The sequence below is a fragment of the Mus caroli genome, chromosome 4, assembly GCF_900094665.2.
Source record: "Mus caroli chromosome 4, CAROLI_EIJ_v1.1, whole genome shotgun sequence".
Taxonomy (NCBI): domain Eukaryota; kingdom Metazoa; phylum Chordata; class Mammalia; order Rodentia; family Muridae; genus Mus; species Mus caroli.
In genome coordinates, this window is record NC_034573.1 from 51597926 (window position 1) to 51616102 (window position 18177).

Genomic DNA, 18177 nt, shown 5'->3' on the forward strand with positions numbered 1-18177 from the left:
CTCTCTCTCTCTCTCTCTCTCTCTCTCTCTCTCTCTCTCTGTGTGTGTGTGTGTGTGTGTGTGTGTGTGTGTGTGTGTGTGCAGGGTGTGAGTGGGGAGTTACATGCATCCCCCTCATAAAAAATACAATATAACTAGAACTTTGTTCAAGTTACATAGGGGCCTTGTTCTTGGTCCGAATGGATGTACAAGTTCAGTTGGTTCATTCCACATTTACTGCAATAGTCAGTCTCTGGAAAGAAGCAGTGTCCTCAAGATGCCTGTTGGCCCTGTATTCCATGCCTTTCGTCCTCCCTTGGGGAATCCAGAACAGCTGCAACCACTTGGATTTACAAGAGTTTCCCGGCTGTTTGAAACGGATTTGATGATCTATCCATCTTAAAATGGCTATTCTAGCAAATCTGGTGTGTGTTGAATTTAATTTATTGTTGACAAGGGCCAACCAAATATAAATGTTTTTGTTTCAAATATACCAACCACATTGTAAAAAATAAATGTGTTATGTCACATGCTCGCATGCTTTTGGACAGGGGATTTGGTGGTGGTAAGGAAGGCACAGAAAAAAAAATACAGATGTCTGATGTTTCAGTTGTGAGTTTTGTCCAGAATATTTTGATATCAAGTAAGTTTTTACTAATTTCCCCTTTTCAGGATTGAAATCTAGTGAGGCTTTGTACCTGTTAGATGTGATGATTGGTCTTGAGTTTTGATTTGATAGACTTTATAGTTGCCATGGAAACTAACATCTGGTGACATCTGTGATGAAGTTTCTGGGTTGGGTAAATTGAGGGCGAGAGACCCACCCTAAGTAAAGAGTACAACATTTATTGGGCTGAGTTCCAGGGCTGAACAAACAGGTCAAAATGAGCTGAGCACTCTCTGCTTCCTGACTTTGATGTTCTGTGACTGGCTGCCTTAAGTTTCTAATGCCGAGCCTTCTGTGTATGAGGGAATGAATCTACTGAAATAGGAAATAACCCATCCCCGCCCCCCCCCCCGTGAAGCTGGCTTTGTTTCATTCTCTGTCTGTCTGTCTGTTTTGTCACAGAAATGTGTGAAGTAACAAGTGCATTATGTGAGCACTCTATGTTGTCTATGTGTGTTATGTGAGCATTCCATGTCATTGTCTCTTGAACATTTATTATGGGGTCTGAGCACTCCATGCTGTCTTTTTCTTTGTAACGTTTATTATGGGGTCTGAAGGGAAGCAGTTGGACATACAGGACAGGGAGCCACTGCGCATCAGTGTGATGACGTAGGCACAATGACAGTAGTTATTTGTTCTCGGAAAAGAAGCCAGGAGCCTGAGGCCAGCGCTGGGAGTGAGACAGCATGGAATTTAGAGGAGAGTATAAGAGTTCTGACTTTAAGATCAAAGGTAAAGCAAGCATCAGATCATGCAAATCCTTTATATCATGCAGTGGGGATTTTAGCTTATCCAATGAGGGGGCCATAGTTTAATCCCACCAGGGGAGGATGTTTGGTGACCAGGCTTGCATCTCATAATTACTCATCCTCTTCTTTCTTGAACATGGTTGAACCATATGAAGCTGCTATCATGTAAGTTGAAAATGATCAAATAATGATAATCTCATTGAAAATAAATTAACTTAAAATTTAATATTAAAATTTTATATATGGCGTCAATCTTGCTATATACCCTAGTGTGGCTTTGATGAAAGCATGTGGCAATATGTTCACCTTGACCCTATGTTTTTGATCTAAATATATTTGTTAGATGTCTATTATTAAGACTAGAAAAGAGACATGGGAGCCAGGTAACATCTCATCTCTCTTGGCTGTGCTTCTGTGGCAAAATTATTTGACCTCTTAAGGGTTCAATTCTTCTTCTCTGAAATGGACCAATAGTTGAAAGTTAAATTACTTGATGTATCGTAATGTTCAAAAAGGTATCTTGTGTCTACTGCTTACTATTTAATATTGCTATCAGTTATTAAGCTGTCACCTCAACAAAAACATTGCCATCATCATCACTACAATTCAAATGTCTATGGAGGGTTAAGGATGAAGACCATAAGACTAGTGATAGAAATGGAAGCAATATTTTTTTTATTTTCTCAACTAAAGCTATAGTCTATTCACATGTGCATTTATTTACATGCACATCTACATGTGTGTTCACACATGTAATTTTTAATTAGATGCTTTCTTTATTTACATTTCAAATGTTATCCCCTTTCCTAGTTTCCCCTCTGAAAATCCCCTATCCCCTCCCCTCTTCCCCTGCTCAACAACCTACCATTCCTGCTTCCTGGCCCTAGCATTCCCCAATACGGGGGCATAGAACCTTCACAGGACCAAGGGCCTCTCCTCCCACTGATGACTGACTAGGCCACTCTCTGCTACATATGCAGCTGGAGCCATGAGTCCCACCACTCTTTGGTTGGTGGTTTAGTCCCAGGGAGCTCTGGGGGTACTGATTAGTTCATATTGTTGTTCCTCCTAGGGGGCTGCAAACCCCTTCAGCTCCTTGGCTACTTTCCTCCAGCTCCTTCATTGGGGAACCTGTGCTGCAATGGATGGCTGTGAGCATCCACTTCTGTATTTGTCAGGCACCGGCAGAGCCTCTCAGGAGACAGCTATATCAGGCTCTTGTCAGCAAGCTCTTGTTGGCATCCACAATAGTGTCTGGGTTTGGTGGTTGTACATGGGATGGATCCCCTACTACAGACTTTACAAGTTTCTGAGGAGTGCTGGCTTTTGTCTAACCACTGGAATTTAGAGAAATGAAGTTCTCTTTGGACCTGATAGCAATTAGCAGAGATTTAAGCCTACATATATTTCAATGTTTTTGAATATTTTGAGCATAGTCCCATATCTCTGGTCTTGGAAAAGCAATACACACAAGCAGTTATTTTCAAAAACTGGAAAAATATGAGGCATGATAGCTTAGAAGTGACATAGAACGTGAAGAACAATGCCTTGGCTTGCTTTATGTCCTCTTGATGGCTAGACATGCTGCCCTGAGCAGAGCTCATCTCTCCAAGACCTCAATTTCCTCTTGCAAAAACGAGAGGTTTAAAACAGATCAATTCCAAGGTTGCTTCTGGCTCTAAAAAGGAATGACTGGCTTCTGAGAGGTGAAATCCCTGTGAGGGCATACACTCAGCACACATTCTGATGATAGATGGATGTTGGCATCCCCTCCATGGAGCAGAGTGGTAGCCTAGGCAGTCTTCCAACCTCAGGGGGGCACTTTTAGTCTTCCCAGGAGCCTGAGCTTCATACCATGGGCATTTGTATCTGACGACATCGATTGCAGTTTGTAATTACAAATTGATCCCTGTGGTTAGAGTGGATGCCCAAGGCAATGGGATGCTTTTGGGTTCCTGTTGAACAGGCTGCTTCATAAAAGATTCTTAAAAGCCCCCCCCCCCTCTCTCTCTCTCTCTCTCTCTCTCTCTCTCTCTCTCTCTCTCAGGTTTTCAGTACTGTATACTGCAGACCTAATATTTCTCTCTGCCTTTTGAAAAAACAAGTCCGTCCTGGAGTCTTCCATGCTGTCGGATGAACACTGTTAATATTCTCTCAGCTCATTTTCTCTTGGGCCCGAGCAGCCACCCACGAGTGTCCCCATCCAACTATTCAAAGTCACAGTGTGTATTGCAGAGTTCGAATCCCACTTGCCTCTATCACTTAAAATCAATAGCTGAAGATGACAAAATGCATATTTAACTATACCTGGTTTTGATTTTGACTGTTAGAAAGCGTCAAATGGAGGCTTACTAAATTCCAGAGAATGGATTTAAAAACTAATCTTTCTGTGATCGGTCTTGGAGGGAGGGACAAACAGAAGGCCTCCAATCCCTTTTGTTGATGCTCCAATGACAGCTACATGTTGTAGACTGCTGTCCCTTTCAGCCTTTAGTTCCCAGCAGGGACAGAGGGTTGGGGACTGCCACCTCTTTTGATTTGTAGCTTATCCTGTGGGATGCAAGATTCTGGTGCCTTGAAGCAATGGGGACTGTGACCCACAGTGACTGATGCCACCAGGCAGCCACAGTGATGACAGCAGTTTGGTGGCAGGGAACAGTTCAGTCTAGGACCACACTGAAGGAAGGCACACTGACCACACAGCATCAAGCAATGAAAATGAGATTTTTCTGCCTATGTTTGGTAGGTTAGGATGGGCGGGGTGAGGGGGGAAGTGTTGTGGAGAGTGCCAAGCTGGGTTGTTGATGAGAGTGTGGGAAGATTTGAGAGAAGGGAAAAATCAAGAGGAGGCTCTGTGCCAGCCAGGAGGCCGATGGGTTGATCTTTCTGCTTAAGTGGAGAAGCCTGCTGGGTGGGGTGGGAATGGGGCCAAGAGAGTAGCAGTTCTGATGGATGAACACGGATGGTCAGATCTGGCAAGGATGTGTCTGCCATCTGGTATTGGAGCCAGGGGAGGCAGGAGATATGAAGGGAGGTAAGAGGAGGAATAGAACGAACAACAGAGAGTTACACAATGACACAGAGGCAATGCCCTGCAATGACAGAGGAAGAAATGACCCAAGAAGAATAGCAGCTACAGGGGAGACCCATGCGTCTGTGATGCAGCCTAGGCCTCCCAACCAAATGCCAGAGCAAAATCCTGCTCCATGGATTAAAACCTTATAGTACAGAGGAAATCAGACCCCCTGTTGCTACCTGGTCTCAATGGGAAACAAGTTCCTTGGATACATTTTCCAAAGAGTTTGTCATAGAAACTTGGAAGCTACTGTTTTGGGTTAAAAATCAGTATAAGCAAGGACACAGTCCTATACAGAAAAATGACAGACTACTTATAAATATTAATTATACCTTACATAAAATGGCGCAGAGCACAGGACCCCTGAGAACATCCCGGCGACTGTTAAGGTCTTCTTAGGAGTCGTGGATAAGTAGGAATAAGTTCTCTTTTTCAGTGGTTCGACTTTTAGAACCTTTTCATTTCCTTTTGCGGAGCTTTGGGACAAGCTCAAAGCTCATCTGGATTATGCTGCTGGCTTTGTGATCACATGACAAGTATTTGTAGACCAGGGACCAGAATCTACTGGCTTCAATGTTATATTGAAGACCAAGGCATATTTTAGTTTTAGGCATCTAGAAGTCAGGGTAACTACAGATTAAAAACAGTTCAAATCTTGTCCTCCAAGTTCCGAGGCTTTGCAAGCTCTTGGTCATTGTCCTGCCACCACCACTTCCTCAAAAGGCACAGGCTAGCCTGACAAATCATGAGAAGCCTCATATCAACCAGACTCCCTTCTCTCATAAGACATCATTTTAGACAAGTCCACATTCAACCAACTGCAAAACACCTCAGAGAACCCACATGAGATCCTAACCACCACACAATGCATGTTGGGATCGTTGAGACCAAAGGTGTTACTTGGTTGACTCATGAGCAGTCATAAACACTTTTGAAGCCATAAAGTTCCAGGCTCGTTTGTTGCACAGCAACTGCTGACTGATACAGGTGTGCGCACACCAGAGACTCACCTGTGCACTCATGCTGCAGACCTTTCCCGTAATAGCCCTTCTCACAGATGCATTCAAATTGACCCGTGTGTGTCCCACATTTGCAGCTGGCCATTCTGTCACAGCAGTCTTTCCCAGCCTCACAGAGATAAGAGCAGTGGGCCATCTCCTCTTGGATAAAACTCCCAGAAGGTAGATCTACCAAGAACAAAGGCATTTTTTTTAAAAAAATGAACAGTTGATTGTTACATTTTTCTAGTCATTACAAGTCAAGAGCAAACTGGAGAGAAGAAAGCTCTTCTCATCTGTGTGTTTCCCACTCTTCCCTACTTCCACCCACATATGAATGTGTGTTGTTTGCAGGAACATACTCTGGGGGTTAGTTTTTGGCCAGTTCAGTTATTTCAGTCTGGGACTTCATCCTAAGTGCTTCAGGCCATTCGGGGTCAGGCAGGAATGAAGCAGTGTAGACTGGACGCTCCAGATGCAGCAGGTAATTAGCACACTCGGTGCTTCAGATCACTCCTCTGGCTTCCAACAGCAGCATTCTCTGACCTCTATGTGAGGTCAGGTGGCCGTAACCAGACTTCCCAAATCCCGTTCAAGTTAGAAATAAAACCATGATCCTGACCACTGCCCAAGAGTGCCAACTGTGGGCTACTGACTCTAGAATAAATAGCATCACATCTGTGGTTGGATTAAAAAATATCAACACATACGTTTAAGGACATAAACCATAATCCAGTCTGCTTCTTAGTTGTTGTAAGTACAGAAACACATGTTATGTAGAAAGAGACCGTATTGAGCATTTGAGGCAGGAGCTGGAGGAAAGCATGACAAGAATCCTTGAGTACAGCCATTCAGACACTGGCTTAAGGCTGGGTTAAGGCTGAGCCTGGATGGATGGCCTGGCCTGGAACAAGTGATTAGTCTCTATCTCCAGCTGAAGAAGTTAGAAAATCTTAGACTGAATTCCAGTGCTCGGGTCAGACGGCTACATCCAGATACACGGATGGGCCCCTAGTAAGAATGCAAGTGGGTGACTGTTGGCAGAGCAAACAGACTGCAGAGGAAGATCTGGGAAGGAGATGAGAGATAGTCTCAAATGGGAAGCGTCTGAAGAGACTGAAGTTAGGGGAGACTGAGCCTCCAGGAAAGTAGATCAGCAAAACCAGGCACCTCCGGCCCCAAGACAGTGCTGTGGGTGAAAGGTTTCCACAGACCTCCCTGGGAATTAGTTCTGAGAAACTGGACCAGAGGTTTGTTGGCAACAGAGGTCCTTAGGGAGCAAGCGAAGCCTGGCTACCAAGGCTGGTACAGTAGCACTGAGGCCCAGGAGATGAGTAAGTGTGTGTGTGGGGGGGGGCGGAGGGGGTGTAAGTTGGAAATCTGTTCTACAGCCTGGGGCTACTGAGTGTGTTCAGAAGCACGGCCGTCAGAGGCTGAGAGTGGGTTCATCCAAGTAGAAGAATATGGAGGAGAGGTCATGGGGCTCACCTCTCAGGTGTTGTATCTTCTAGAAAATGTGGAGCATCTTCTTACCAACCCTGGAGAATCAACCCACGTCTGACACATTCTAGATGGGAGCTTAGTGTAATAAAGGTGGCGCCTCCCATTAAGTCCCAGTGTGTGCTAGCAAAATAACCTTTTCCTTGAAAGCCCTGCCTGCTCTTATTTCTGCGCCAACTCAATTTAGGGCAGAAGCCACTGTCCCAAAAGACAGAGGAACAATGAATGGGATTGGTGATTCGTTGGATGCAGCACATCACAGCACCCATAAGTTTATACTAGCAAATAGTAACACCCACTACCCCCTCCCCACCCCCCACACATAGTCTCCCTGCTTCCCCAGATGGCACGCTGCTGCTGGTTACTTGTGACCATGGGCTAGACAATGAAGCCTCGGTGAGATGTGGAGTTTTTTTCCTCTTCAGAAATCTGTGGCACATATGTGTAACTCCTATTTCAAATGAGGAGAAAAGATCGAAACCCATACTTGATTGCCTGAAGCAATTAATAACAAATGATCCATTACCATTTATATTCAATGAGTAATTAAATGCAATAAAAATAGTCCCTGAGCCTTTATAAATGTCACCAGTGATTTACTTTGTGTTGTATTTATTTTGTCAGTGGATATGGGCATTAACACTGGATCCCTTTTTTTTTCCATATGGGTCCCAGGGATCTGACTCAGGTTGTAGATCTTAGCAGCAAGCACTTCTTACTTAATTATTTCTCAGGTCCCATCAGTGATTTTCTAATTCTTTCGTATGTCTTAACCTACTTGACTCCCATAGTGAGCCTGTGACGTCAGTACTACTCTCACTGACCAGAGCCCTAAGAAGTGCTAAGAGACCGATAGTTTGCCTCCAAATCACTCACTTAATCGACGATGAAACTAGGATCCAAGTCCAAGAATTCTGAATTTTTATGGCCTAACTTTTAGAAATTAAACCAGTTGTAAGCCTAGGGTTTATATCTAAGCCTGGTTTTCATCCCCAAACTCACTCCCCAGTCCACCCCATTTTTCTGAGTCTTAATTCTAGTAAGGTTAGCTAGGAACCCCACCCTCAGAGAAGCTAATCCTTTTTACTAAAGCCACAGCAATAGGCTCACTTGTAGCCCACTGGAAACTCTTCTTTTGGAATTCCACCAGGGATAACCTGGTTTTTTTGAGCCTCACAAGTTCTTTGAATATATTGTTATTCCTGCCTTACGTTGATTTTTTTTTTTACTTGAGAACATGCCAGGATCATGGTTCAATTTGGCACATAGCTAAATCTCCTGTCAACACCTCACATTCTGCCTGGATTCTTTTCTCCAGGTTCATATTACAATAGGCAAGTTCACCTAACTGAGAACCGTACAGTTAAACATCCTTATACGCTCACGGTGCATTGAGACCACCGATGAATTCATTTGCTCATTTTTCTACCCTGTTGTGACTGATGTTCTTATGACAAAAGCCAATTTATTTCTGAGTTGTCAGGGCAAGAAGTGCATGTTAGTATTCAGCATCCTATCTTCCTGTGTATTTCTGGAAACATTCTGGGGAGATTCAATGCTCCTGCCTCAGAATGTTTACTTCATCTGTCCAGATAACTGTGAATGTGATCTCAGTCACGGCTTCCCACTCTGTGTGTGGCCTCCAAACACACCTCAATTCATCTCATGGATCTAGGTGGGAATATATGGATAGTCTAGGGAAATGCATTGCAGCTGTTAGGAAAGGAAGCAAAACAAGGTTGCTGCCAGCTCAGCATGCCAGTTCGGAGTATCTCCTGACACCCAAAGCACTGGCAAGCCTCACGCTCCCCCAAGAGCAGCATAGCGTGATGGTTTGAATTCACTCTTCAATAAGTTTCATGCAACGAGAGAGAGGGAGAGGCAGAGAGACAGGGAGAGACAGACACACACACAGAGAAAGAGAGAGAGACAGAGACAGACAGAGAAACACTTCAAGGTATCTGTAACTCTACTAGCTTCTATTACCTTCATGCAATGCCCTGCGAGCTAAAGCCTCAAATTCTTCAAAACTGTGGAGCAGGTAACAATGTTCTTCCTTCGGGGTGGAAGCCATGTCGTTCAGTTCCCGGATATTCCCCTGCCAAATCCCGAACGTGAAGATCTCCACTCCGAAATCCCGAAGCGATGCTGCAATAGGTCTGGGGTCTCCGCCATTGGAATAGCCATCGGTGATGAGAAATATGACTTTGGTGGAGTTTTCTCTAGAGTGACGAAGGATTTGCTGTGAAGACACAGGGGAGATCCGAGGGTGAGTGACGTGAGCCTCTTTGCTTCCTCTCGTGGCTAAGGTAGTACCTGAGAAACACTGGTCAGTGAGATTCATGCAGAAACAGGCACAGACTGGGATCTGTAATAGCTTCATAGATACACAATGAGCCTCAAAACCATTAAAAATGTGTCATTGTCAGCAACCGTGTCACCATCATGCTATCTGCACCGAGCTTGCTGATGAAGAACAAAGGTTTATGGAATGACTTTGACAAACTAACTGCCACTTCTTGTGAAGCTAATCTATCCATTCTCCAGACCTGGGAATGTGACCCAATCCTGAGTTTTATGCATCTACATTGCATCTCTTTCTGTCTTTCTGTAAACCACCATCAGGCCCCCTAGAATAAGGACATGTCTTTTCCAGGGCTTGTGATGGCTGACCTCCTTCCTATATTTGTTTGTCCATGACTCCTTCAAAAATGTAGAATTGATCCAATGCTTCATCTTTTTGGACCACCCAGGATTCACATAAAATTAGCAGGTTTTGGCAGCATCCCATTTGCATGAGAAAACATGGATTCACTAAGCCTGACATTTGAGCTTTATTGTTTTAGGGCAGCTCAGTCTGTTTTACAATGTGTGTAGTTCCTTCACCGTGGACAGAAGCAGACAAAGCTCTTAACACCTCATTGCCAAAGATGCTTTACAATATCAGACCCAAAGGCACAGGAGCTCCAGTGGCATCTGGCACTGCCATCCAATTCCTATCGTGGCTTTTCATTAGAATTGTTTGAGAAGGCATGGAAGTGGCAGGATACATTTACTAGCAAGTTCTTTGAAGGTAGCGTGATTATCAAGCAATAATGAGAGAGACCACTGTGTGCTTGGAGAAGGCAGACCAGGATAGCAACAATTATACCGGCATTTTGTCAATATCAAAATAAGATATGATTTGAAATATACGTTCAGGGACTAGATTCACAGGCCTATTTATTTCAGATTCTATGATCAGTATCTGTATAAATGAAAGTCTGTCACTATCTGCTTACATGGGTGCTGCTTAAAATCAAATTATTCTTACCTAAACTTTGCTATCATGAGCTGCAACTAAAGCTGCCAAACCTGAGTTTAAAGAAAATCAAACTGAAGAGGACTCCAGAAACCATCCAGATAGAGGGCCAGCAGTTTGAGAAGAGGTGTTTAAGTGCCTTGCCGCCACAAGTCCTCAAGAATCAAGCACAATAAACAAACTAGATCTAATGGGAGCCTAGAAAATCAGGCACAGAGGGCTGTGTTTTGTGTGTGTGTGCGAGTGTGTGTATCTGTGTGCATTTGTCTGTGTGTGGGGGTGGGTGTGTGTGTGTGGGTGTATGTGTGTGTCTGTGTGTGAGTGACAGAATAACATGCACAGTGTTAAGAGACATTCATCAAATACACACCATGGCCTCAATCAACAGCCTCCTAGGTTTTGGTTTTTACAATTTAGAAAGCTGTCCACTTGATGAAGGACAAGAGGTCTGGGATGAATGTGTGACAAGAGTGAGACTTTTATATCCCCTAAGCAAGAGCCTCTAGGGATAAGGGGAGGGGAACGACAAGAAAACAGGAGATGTTATAAGCTTGTGTGAGACGCTGAAGTCTCTTCACACCCAACTGAGTCACAGGGGAGATGACAGACAGACATCTCCTGAGGTACTGAGGGTCTCAGTCCTGTGTTTGGATGTTCATGATGGTGGCATGGCCATGAATGAGGCCATTGTGCAACTCAAAAAATGGAAGTGCAGAGAGCCTAGGGGTGGGTGTCCCCTGGGCAGCTTTAGAATTCTAAGCATGACTCAGGGTTTGAAATGGAAGTATTAGAAACTCCTAGTGTTGTTGGGTTTTGCTGGATGTCCATACATGGCAGGCCTTGTTTCCTCATATGGGGGAAAGGCATCTCAGAGAAAAATTCTGGGCTAGAGGTAAAACACATACTTAGCATCACCCACACCTGGGCTCCATCCTCAATACAATACTGAAGAAATGCCCACAGAATACTCATTCCACTCAGCTTTATTAAGACAGAGTTTTAAAAAACCATCACCAGGCTATAAGGTGATATTCTGTCTTAGCACACAGTGTCTCATTCCAACGGGACCTCATGATACCTTGGGAGCTAAGTAGAGAATATCATTTGGACCTGTGTGTGTGTGTGTGTGTGTGTGTGTGTGTGTGTGTGCGCGCGCGCGCGCGCGCGCGTGTGTGCCTGCCTGTCTGTTTGTCTGTCTGGACAAGAGATGAAGTGTAGGGATGAGAGGAGAAGGTGACTTTGCAACACAGCTCAAAGGTCTTCAGAGTGACAAGCCCTGCATTTCAAGGGACAGGCCGGTTCCAATCAGAAAAGTGGTCTTCTAATGTGATTCACTGAAGTTGGGCTATTTAAATGTCTCAATATTGTGAGTCTAGAGAGCACACTCAATCCATGCTGCCAATACAGAACAGCTCTTCCTCTGATCAGCAGAGAGCCGCAGACACTTCTGCCTCGTCTCCACCCCAAGCCCACTCAAATATTCTCTCATGCTTTACACCAATATTTCTATTCTTAAAATTCCAAATTCCACACTGGATTTTGTTTTTACTTTGGTGCACAGTATAGAGTGCCTTCATTCGTATTCAGCCGGGTAAGCATTTCCCACACTTCATTCGCTAACTGGTCCTCTTTCTTCTGTAGTTCCCTCCTGTCTCTTTGCTCTTGGTTAATACTACATGGTTTGGGGTGCTGTTGTTGCTTCGTGTTCATTTTTTTTTATAATAGTAAGGAAATTCTAGCCATCCTCTTTTCTATTTTTAAAAATATTTGTGGTTAAACCCAAATGTTTCCTTTGCCACCTGAGCATGAGGGTCACCTCATGAAATTCTCCTGTAGATTATTTCTGTTAGACCAGTAAGTTCACTTCTAGAAATCCATCCCAAAGACACACAGACACACCCACACAGACACACAGACACACACACACACATTCTTAAGGACAAGCCCCAGTAGAGATGACCTGGCTGCAATCTCTAAATACCATTATCCACTAGAAGGAGCCAGAAATTTGTGAAGAAAATGTTCAACTTCAGTCCATGGTCAGGAAATGTAAAGTGTAGGCTGGGGCATCTCCTCAGGACAGAAATCCAGAAAGCTTCAGGACTAGCAAAGACAAGCCGAGGAGACCAAGGGCAGCTGGGAAGTCCCTTCTGCAGGCCAAATAACGGGAGGTGTGTGCATTGACAAATATGAGAAATTGAGTGCACTTAAGTGTTTCAAGTTTAGCATGTGTGTTTACATTTGTAGTATAGATACACTAAATGGGGGTGGGGGTTGTTCTAGACCCATAAACAGATATTGGAACGGGCTGAAAGACGCTTATGAACATACTCATTATTATTTCTGAATTGGGAAGAGTCCAATTATTTGTTTAGAATAGGATGAAACCATTTGTTTGTAGAATTCTATTTTTCATGTTTGTTCCAGCCCTCCAGGATGCAGTGGGTTGTGTCCGCACCACCTTTGCTCTTCACAATGAGTTAGTGACTCTTTCTAGTTCCATCCAGATGTTGCATCTTCACAGGCACTCCACTATGCTCGTGATCATTTCGAATGGCTAGTTGACAAGGTCATGGCAGCTAACTTTAAGCAAGACATTGAGAACACGAGAAGAATAATGGAAAGGGAAAGAGAGAGAAGCAAATTTTTCTTTTTCACTGTGGTACTCTTGATAGCACACGGTGTAAAGTATATGCTCATAGCTGTTTGTGCAATGAATGGGGTGGGTAAACTCTAGGGTCCTGGAGTGAGTTGGTCTTGAGTAAGTGGCAGGAATGTGAGTGTGTAAACATGCACTATTTATATAAAAAAAAAATTCTAGGAGGAATTGGAGAGAGGTGTAGAGGGAAGGTGTGACTAATAAATGTATAAATGGTTAAATCTTTCAAAGAATAAAAAAATACTCTTTAAATATAAAGTAACATTTAATTTTCTTTTTTGTGCCTTCTAGAATAAAGAACCCATTTCCTGGAGTGTTAGCCTCAGTTCAGCCCAGTGCCTTTCCTCCACCTTGGCGTAGACTTCAGCATGTCCCTTCTCCAGTTACTCTTTCTCCAGTTGCTGTTCATTACCCACCATGTGGCTTCAGCTGTGTGAGAGGCAGAGCCATGGCTCAGTGAACCTGTTCCTACTGCAGAGGACCCAGGCTTAGTTCTCAGCACACATACGGTGACCCCAAATTATCCATAAAACCAGGGACTCTGATGCCCGCTTCTTCCCTCCGTGGGCACCAGGCACACATGCAGGTCAAACACTTGTAAACACAAAGAAAAATAAATAATAAACTTCAAGCAGTGGTTCTGCGTTGGCTCTTTTGGTAGAGACACTGAGGAGTGCTTCCAGGGGCCATGAGCTCTGCTGGCAAGCCAATGCATAAAGCTGAAGACAGCAGTAATGGGAGAACAAGTGGTCCAGGCAGAGTTACATGAGATCCGGGTTTAGAATGTGCTTTTAAGTGGATAAGAGCACGGACTCCTGATATTCCAGGGGACCTGAGTTCAAGTCCCAGCACCTGCACTGGGTGGCTCCAGCCACCTGTAACCCAACTCAGAGAAATGTAACACCCCTGGGCTCTGAGCTTGAGGTCAGCCTGATCTATATAGCAGTGCCAGGCCAGTCAAGGCTACACAGCAAGACTTTGTCTCAAAACAAAACAAAACAAAAACAAAAACAAAAAAAAACCATGCTTTTAAGATGTCCAAGGGAGGATGCATGACTGAGAATAATCTACAGCTCTCCCCATCTTTGTGCCTCATCATGTTTGAGTAAAGTTACAACTCACTAAAACATTGTTTCATACAAGGACTTCAGAGCCATGGAATGTGGAAGACGTCTGGCATTTTTCTCCTGTCTTTCTGAAATAGTTTACATCATCTGCTATGGATTTTTTTTCCTCTCCAGAATACTGAATGAGACAAAGGATTTGCTGCCAAAGAAAAACTGGAGATGGACTCTGTATGGCAAAAGGTTATCTCCATCTGCATTGTATCAAGCCTCTGATTTGCTTGTATAAATAGCTGGAAGGAAAATAGGCTTTGAGTCCAGCAATAGTCATCAGAATGATAAAAATGCAGAATTGTGTAACTCAATTTTTAACAGGGGAGATCCATCACTGTTACACAAGACTGCACCCCCAACTCCCACCCCGATCTGAATTATTTTTTCCTTCAAAGAGCTGTTGCAAAAGCACTGGAGACAACGGCGGTGACAGTCCAAGCAGAAAGGGCCAACACTCTCTCCTGAACCCTGAACTCTAGGCTGCAGGAGAACACAGTATGAGTTACTGCAAGGACCAGACCTCAGCTACCCAGTACAACCAGGCCGCCCTGAGCATGCCAACCAGCAAAGATCACTGGTCACCCTTTAATGAATTTCATATAGTGGACAAAAACGACCCTGTGACTGTGTCCAAGCACCACTTTGTCATGGAGCAGAAAATTAGTAAATTATGGCAGAGTTTAAACTTAATTTCTACCTAGTGTGAAACTCTAGTATATATACAATTAAAGGGGGGTCTATAAGCATAAACAATAATTGGAATGGAATGAAACACCCGTGTGAGCACATATATTATTCAATACTATTTCTGAGGAAAAGCCCAATCATCTGTTTGGAATGGCATGAGGCGATTTGTTGGGAATTTCTTGTTGGGAAACATCGAGCTCTAACTGAGCACTGGAAGCTACGGGGATGACATTCCTCACGTTCACAACCCAACTTTCTCCAAGTTTCAGCTGTTAGTTGGTTACTATTTTCATTTTATGTTGTCTGATATTCTTTGGCTCAGCGAATTTTTTCCTTATGTATGCCATGAAGTTTATAGGAAAAGAAGTTTCCCTGTTGATTCACCATCCTCTGGGTGTCACCCATTCCAATCTACCCAACACACACGCACACACCAGCGAGATCTCATCCTAATGCCTCCTGGATCCAGTGGGAAGATCTCAAGCCTTTTATTTGCATATCTTTTCTGTTGTTGTTTGTTTAATGGTATTATTTTCTTTTCTTCTACCTCTATTTAATATGTATATGATATGATATGATACATACATACATACATGTATACTATTAAACAAACAAAATGATACATACATATATAGGTCATATATATGAAATGCTTTAAAGAATTAGTTTTTTTAAATCACAAAAGAGTTGAGATTAGCATTGTGCCTTAACTTTCTGGCTACAATAAATATTTCTTTATTTTACTCAGCTTTCAGTCAGGTTTGTCTTCATTTTCATCTGCTGTCATCCATTTTTCTCCTCTCTGAATCTATTTTTTGCTCTACACGTGGAACTTGGAGCTTGCACTCTGGTGCCCAAGCTTGGCTGCAAGCACCTCTACATACTGAGATTTCTCACCAGCCCTAACTTATTTACCTTGAGACAAAAGTGGAAACAATGGCTGACTGTAGAAACTCAGCAGATCCCAAGGAGTAAACAGAGTAAACCAGTGACTCGAGTTTTTCACCATTATTGAAGAGTCTTTTGAAAAGTCTAGCAACATAGTAAGACACATCATGACAAAGGGCTGCTTTGTTTTGTGACTACTCTGCTCTCTCCTCCTTCCCCACCTCTCTATGATATATGTGTGTATATACACGCACATATATACATACATATGCAGATATATCATGTTAATCAAAAATTTTAGTGTTCCTAAAAGATAAAGAAAATTTACAGATTTCTAACCAAAAAAGAAAGAAATCACAGGAAACTAGGTGTGTGTTTGCACCAAACCAAACAAAGGCAATGAAAGAAAGAAAAACTACTGAAAGAAAGAAGGGAGGGAAGGAGGAAGGGAGGGAGGGGGGACGGATGGAGAGAGGGAGGGAGGGAAGAAGGATGAATAGCTATTGGTAGAATATACAAAAATATTTAGTTGTATTATGCCAAAATTTTTTTTCACATAATTTAACCTTTGACCTTAAATTCTACAGTTGTGCTGGGCAGTGGTGGCACATGCCTTTAATCCCAGCACTTAGAAGGCAGAGACAGGTGGATTTCTGAGTTCGAGGCCAGCCTAGTCTATAGAGTTCGTTCCAGGACAGCTAGGGTTATACAGAGAAACCATGTATCAAAAAACAAACAAACAAGCAAACAAAAATCTACAATTGTGAATATTGTAAGAAAATAGCCACGGATGGACACACACACACACACACACTTGAAAAACTTTGTATCTTAGAGCAATTTGAAATAATAAAAAAAAAAAAATCAGAAACTATAAAATTCCAACAACAGAATGCAAGCTAAATAAATACAAGACAATCACATAAGACCATTACCATGAATGAACACTATATGTAGGGCATGTGTGTATTCACATATGTGTGTAAACATATATTTAAGTAGGACTGACAACACATACATCAAAATATCAGCTATCTCCCAGTAGTGTATTGGGGGGTTTTATTTACAGTGTAGAGTTGTAGCATTTCCATACTTTGTCCCTTTCCTCTCCTCTGTGCTTTCCCTAGAAGATATCATTTGAGATGTCATTATCACCTACATTTCAATGGCTCCTAAGCCTACATAAAATTAAGCTCTTCGATGCAGCCTCCCCCCCCACGTTCTAGTGGTCTAGTGGGCATCTTAGCCCGACTTTACTACACGGTCTTCCCAACTCTCTATCGTCAATTCATGCACAAAGAAGGGTTTTACCACCCGTTTTCAATTCCTCCAATATGGCTCTATATCCCCTACCTTCCAAGATTAGCATCCTGAGTGATCTAGAATGCCTTTGCCCTGTTTATCACTGTCACCCAAACAGAGGTATTTCACCCCACGTTACTTGCCTGTCTCTTAGTTCTATCTGCTCAGCCTTGCCCCAGGTGCTCCTTTAAGCATCTCTAGAGGACCGAATTCTTTCAAACCCATTTTCTGACCTGCCATTAAGTTTATTTTTCTGAAATTCCAATGCAATAATCTTTCTGAACTTTAAATATTGCCAATCTGTCTGTTAAGGTTGAAACCTAACTTTTTTCCCAGGGTCTTTTACTATCTAGTCCTAATTAATCCTTCCAGCCACTTCCTTGTCTCCTCTTTAGTTCACTATGCCGCTCCTCATTCTATTCCACCCAAGCTGGGGCTTTTGGAATGAACAATACTTTCTTATTGTTTGTAGGGCCTGAAAATTCTTCATAACTCATTTTCATTTTTCCAACATGCCCCGCCCCCGCCATCTTTTACTGGTCTTCCAGAGCTTAGGTCCAAGTTCATCTCATAGAAACTTCTTCCAATTCTTCTGCCATAAAATAATCTCATCTTGGAGACCTTGTTCCTCTTTCGTTATTCTAACTCCACTGAAGTAAATCTAATGCTTGTTTGTCTGGCTATAACTGCCAGGCATTATGTGACAACTTCATCTTATATTCTTATTCTGTTGGCGAGTAGGAGTCAGGCGTGGTGACACGTGCCTGTCACCCAGAGTGGAGGCAGAGCTACCAAGAAGTCAAACCCAGTCGGGATTGAACGAAGCCCTGTCTCCAGACTAACATGAAAAGTTGCAAACGAACAAATGAATACAACAGATCGATATTGAGCCTCTATAACACAGGCTTGAAATTTTCCTAATTGTCCTATCTGGTGAGAGAGGGAGCACTAACCAACGAGAGAGAGGGAGCACTAACCAACGAGAGAGAGGGAGCACTAACCAACGGACAAAAAACGTCAGAAGCACAAGCGGAGTATTTTTCATTAACAGAGCTTTCCCATTAATGCTGTGACTTCAAGTGAATAATCGTTAGCATGTCTCATTTATTTGAAGTATTTACTCAACCTTAGTAGACTGAAATTCTAGAAAGGGGGAAAATGTTGGCTTGCGGAGTCTTTAGGCTGTTTGTGACGTCTAGCCAAATCACAGAGGAACCCGAGGGTCGGAGGCGAGCTTAATCTCAGATTTATGG

The 18177-nt window shown here is 43.1% G+C and overlaps 1 protein-coding gene across 1 annotated transcript in view; it reads right to left on the reverse strand.

Annotated features, from left to right (window-relative positions):
• Positions 1-18177, reverse strand: part of Svep1 (sushi, von Willebrand factor type A, EGF and pentraxin domain containing 1) — a 167566-nt gene that overhangs the window by 131071 nt on the left and 18318 nt on the right. Inside the window, exons 2-3 of the mRNA XM_021160495.2 lie at positions 8956-9211; positions 5482-5658 (exon numbers count right to left, since the gene is read on the reverse strand). Coding sequence (XP_021016154.1) covers positions 5482-5658; positions 8956-9211 — 433 coding nt within the window. The remainder of the gene's footprint in view (positions 1-5481; positions 5659-8955; positions 9212-18177) is intronic.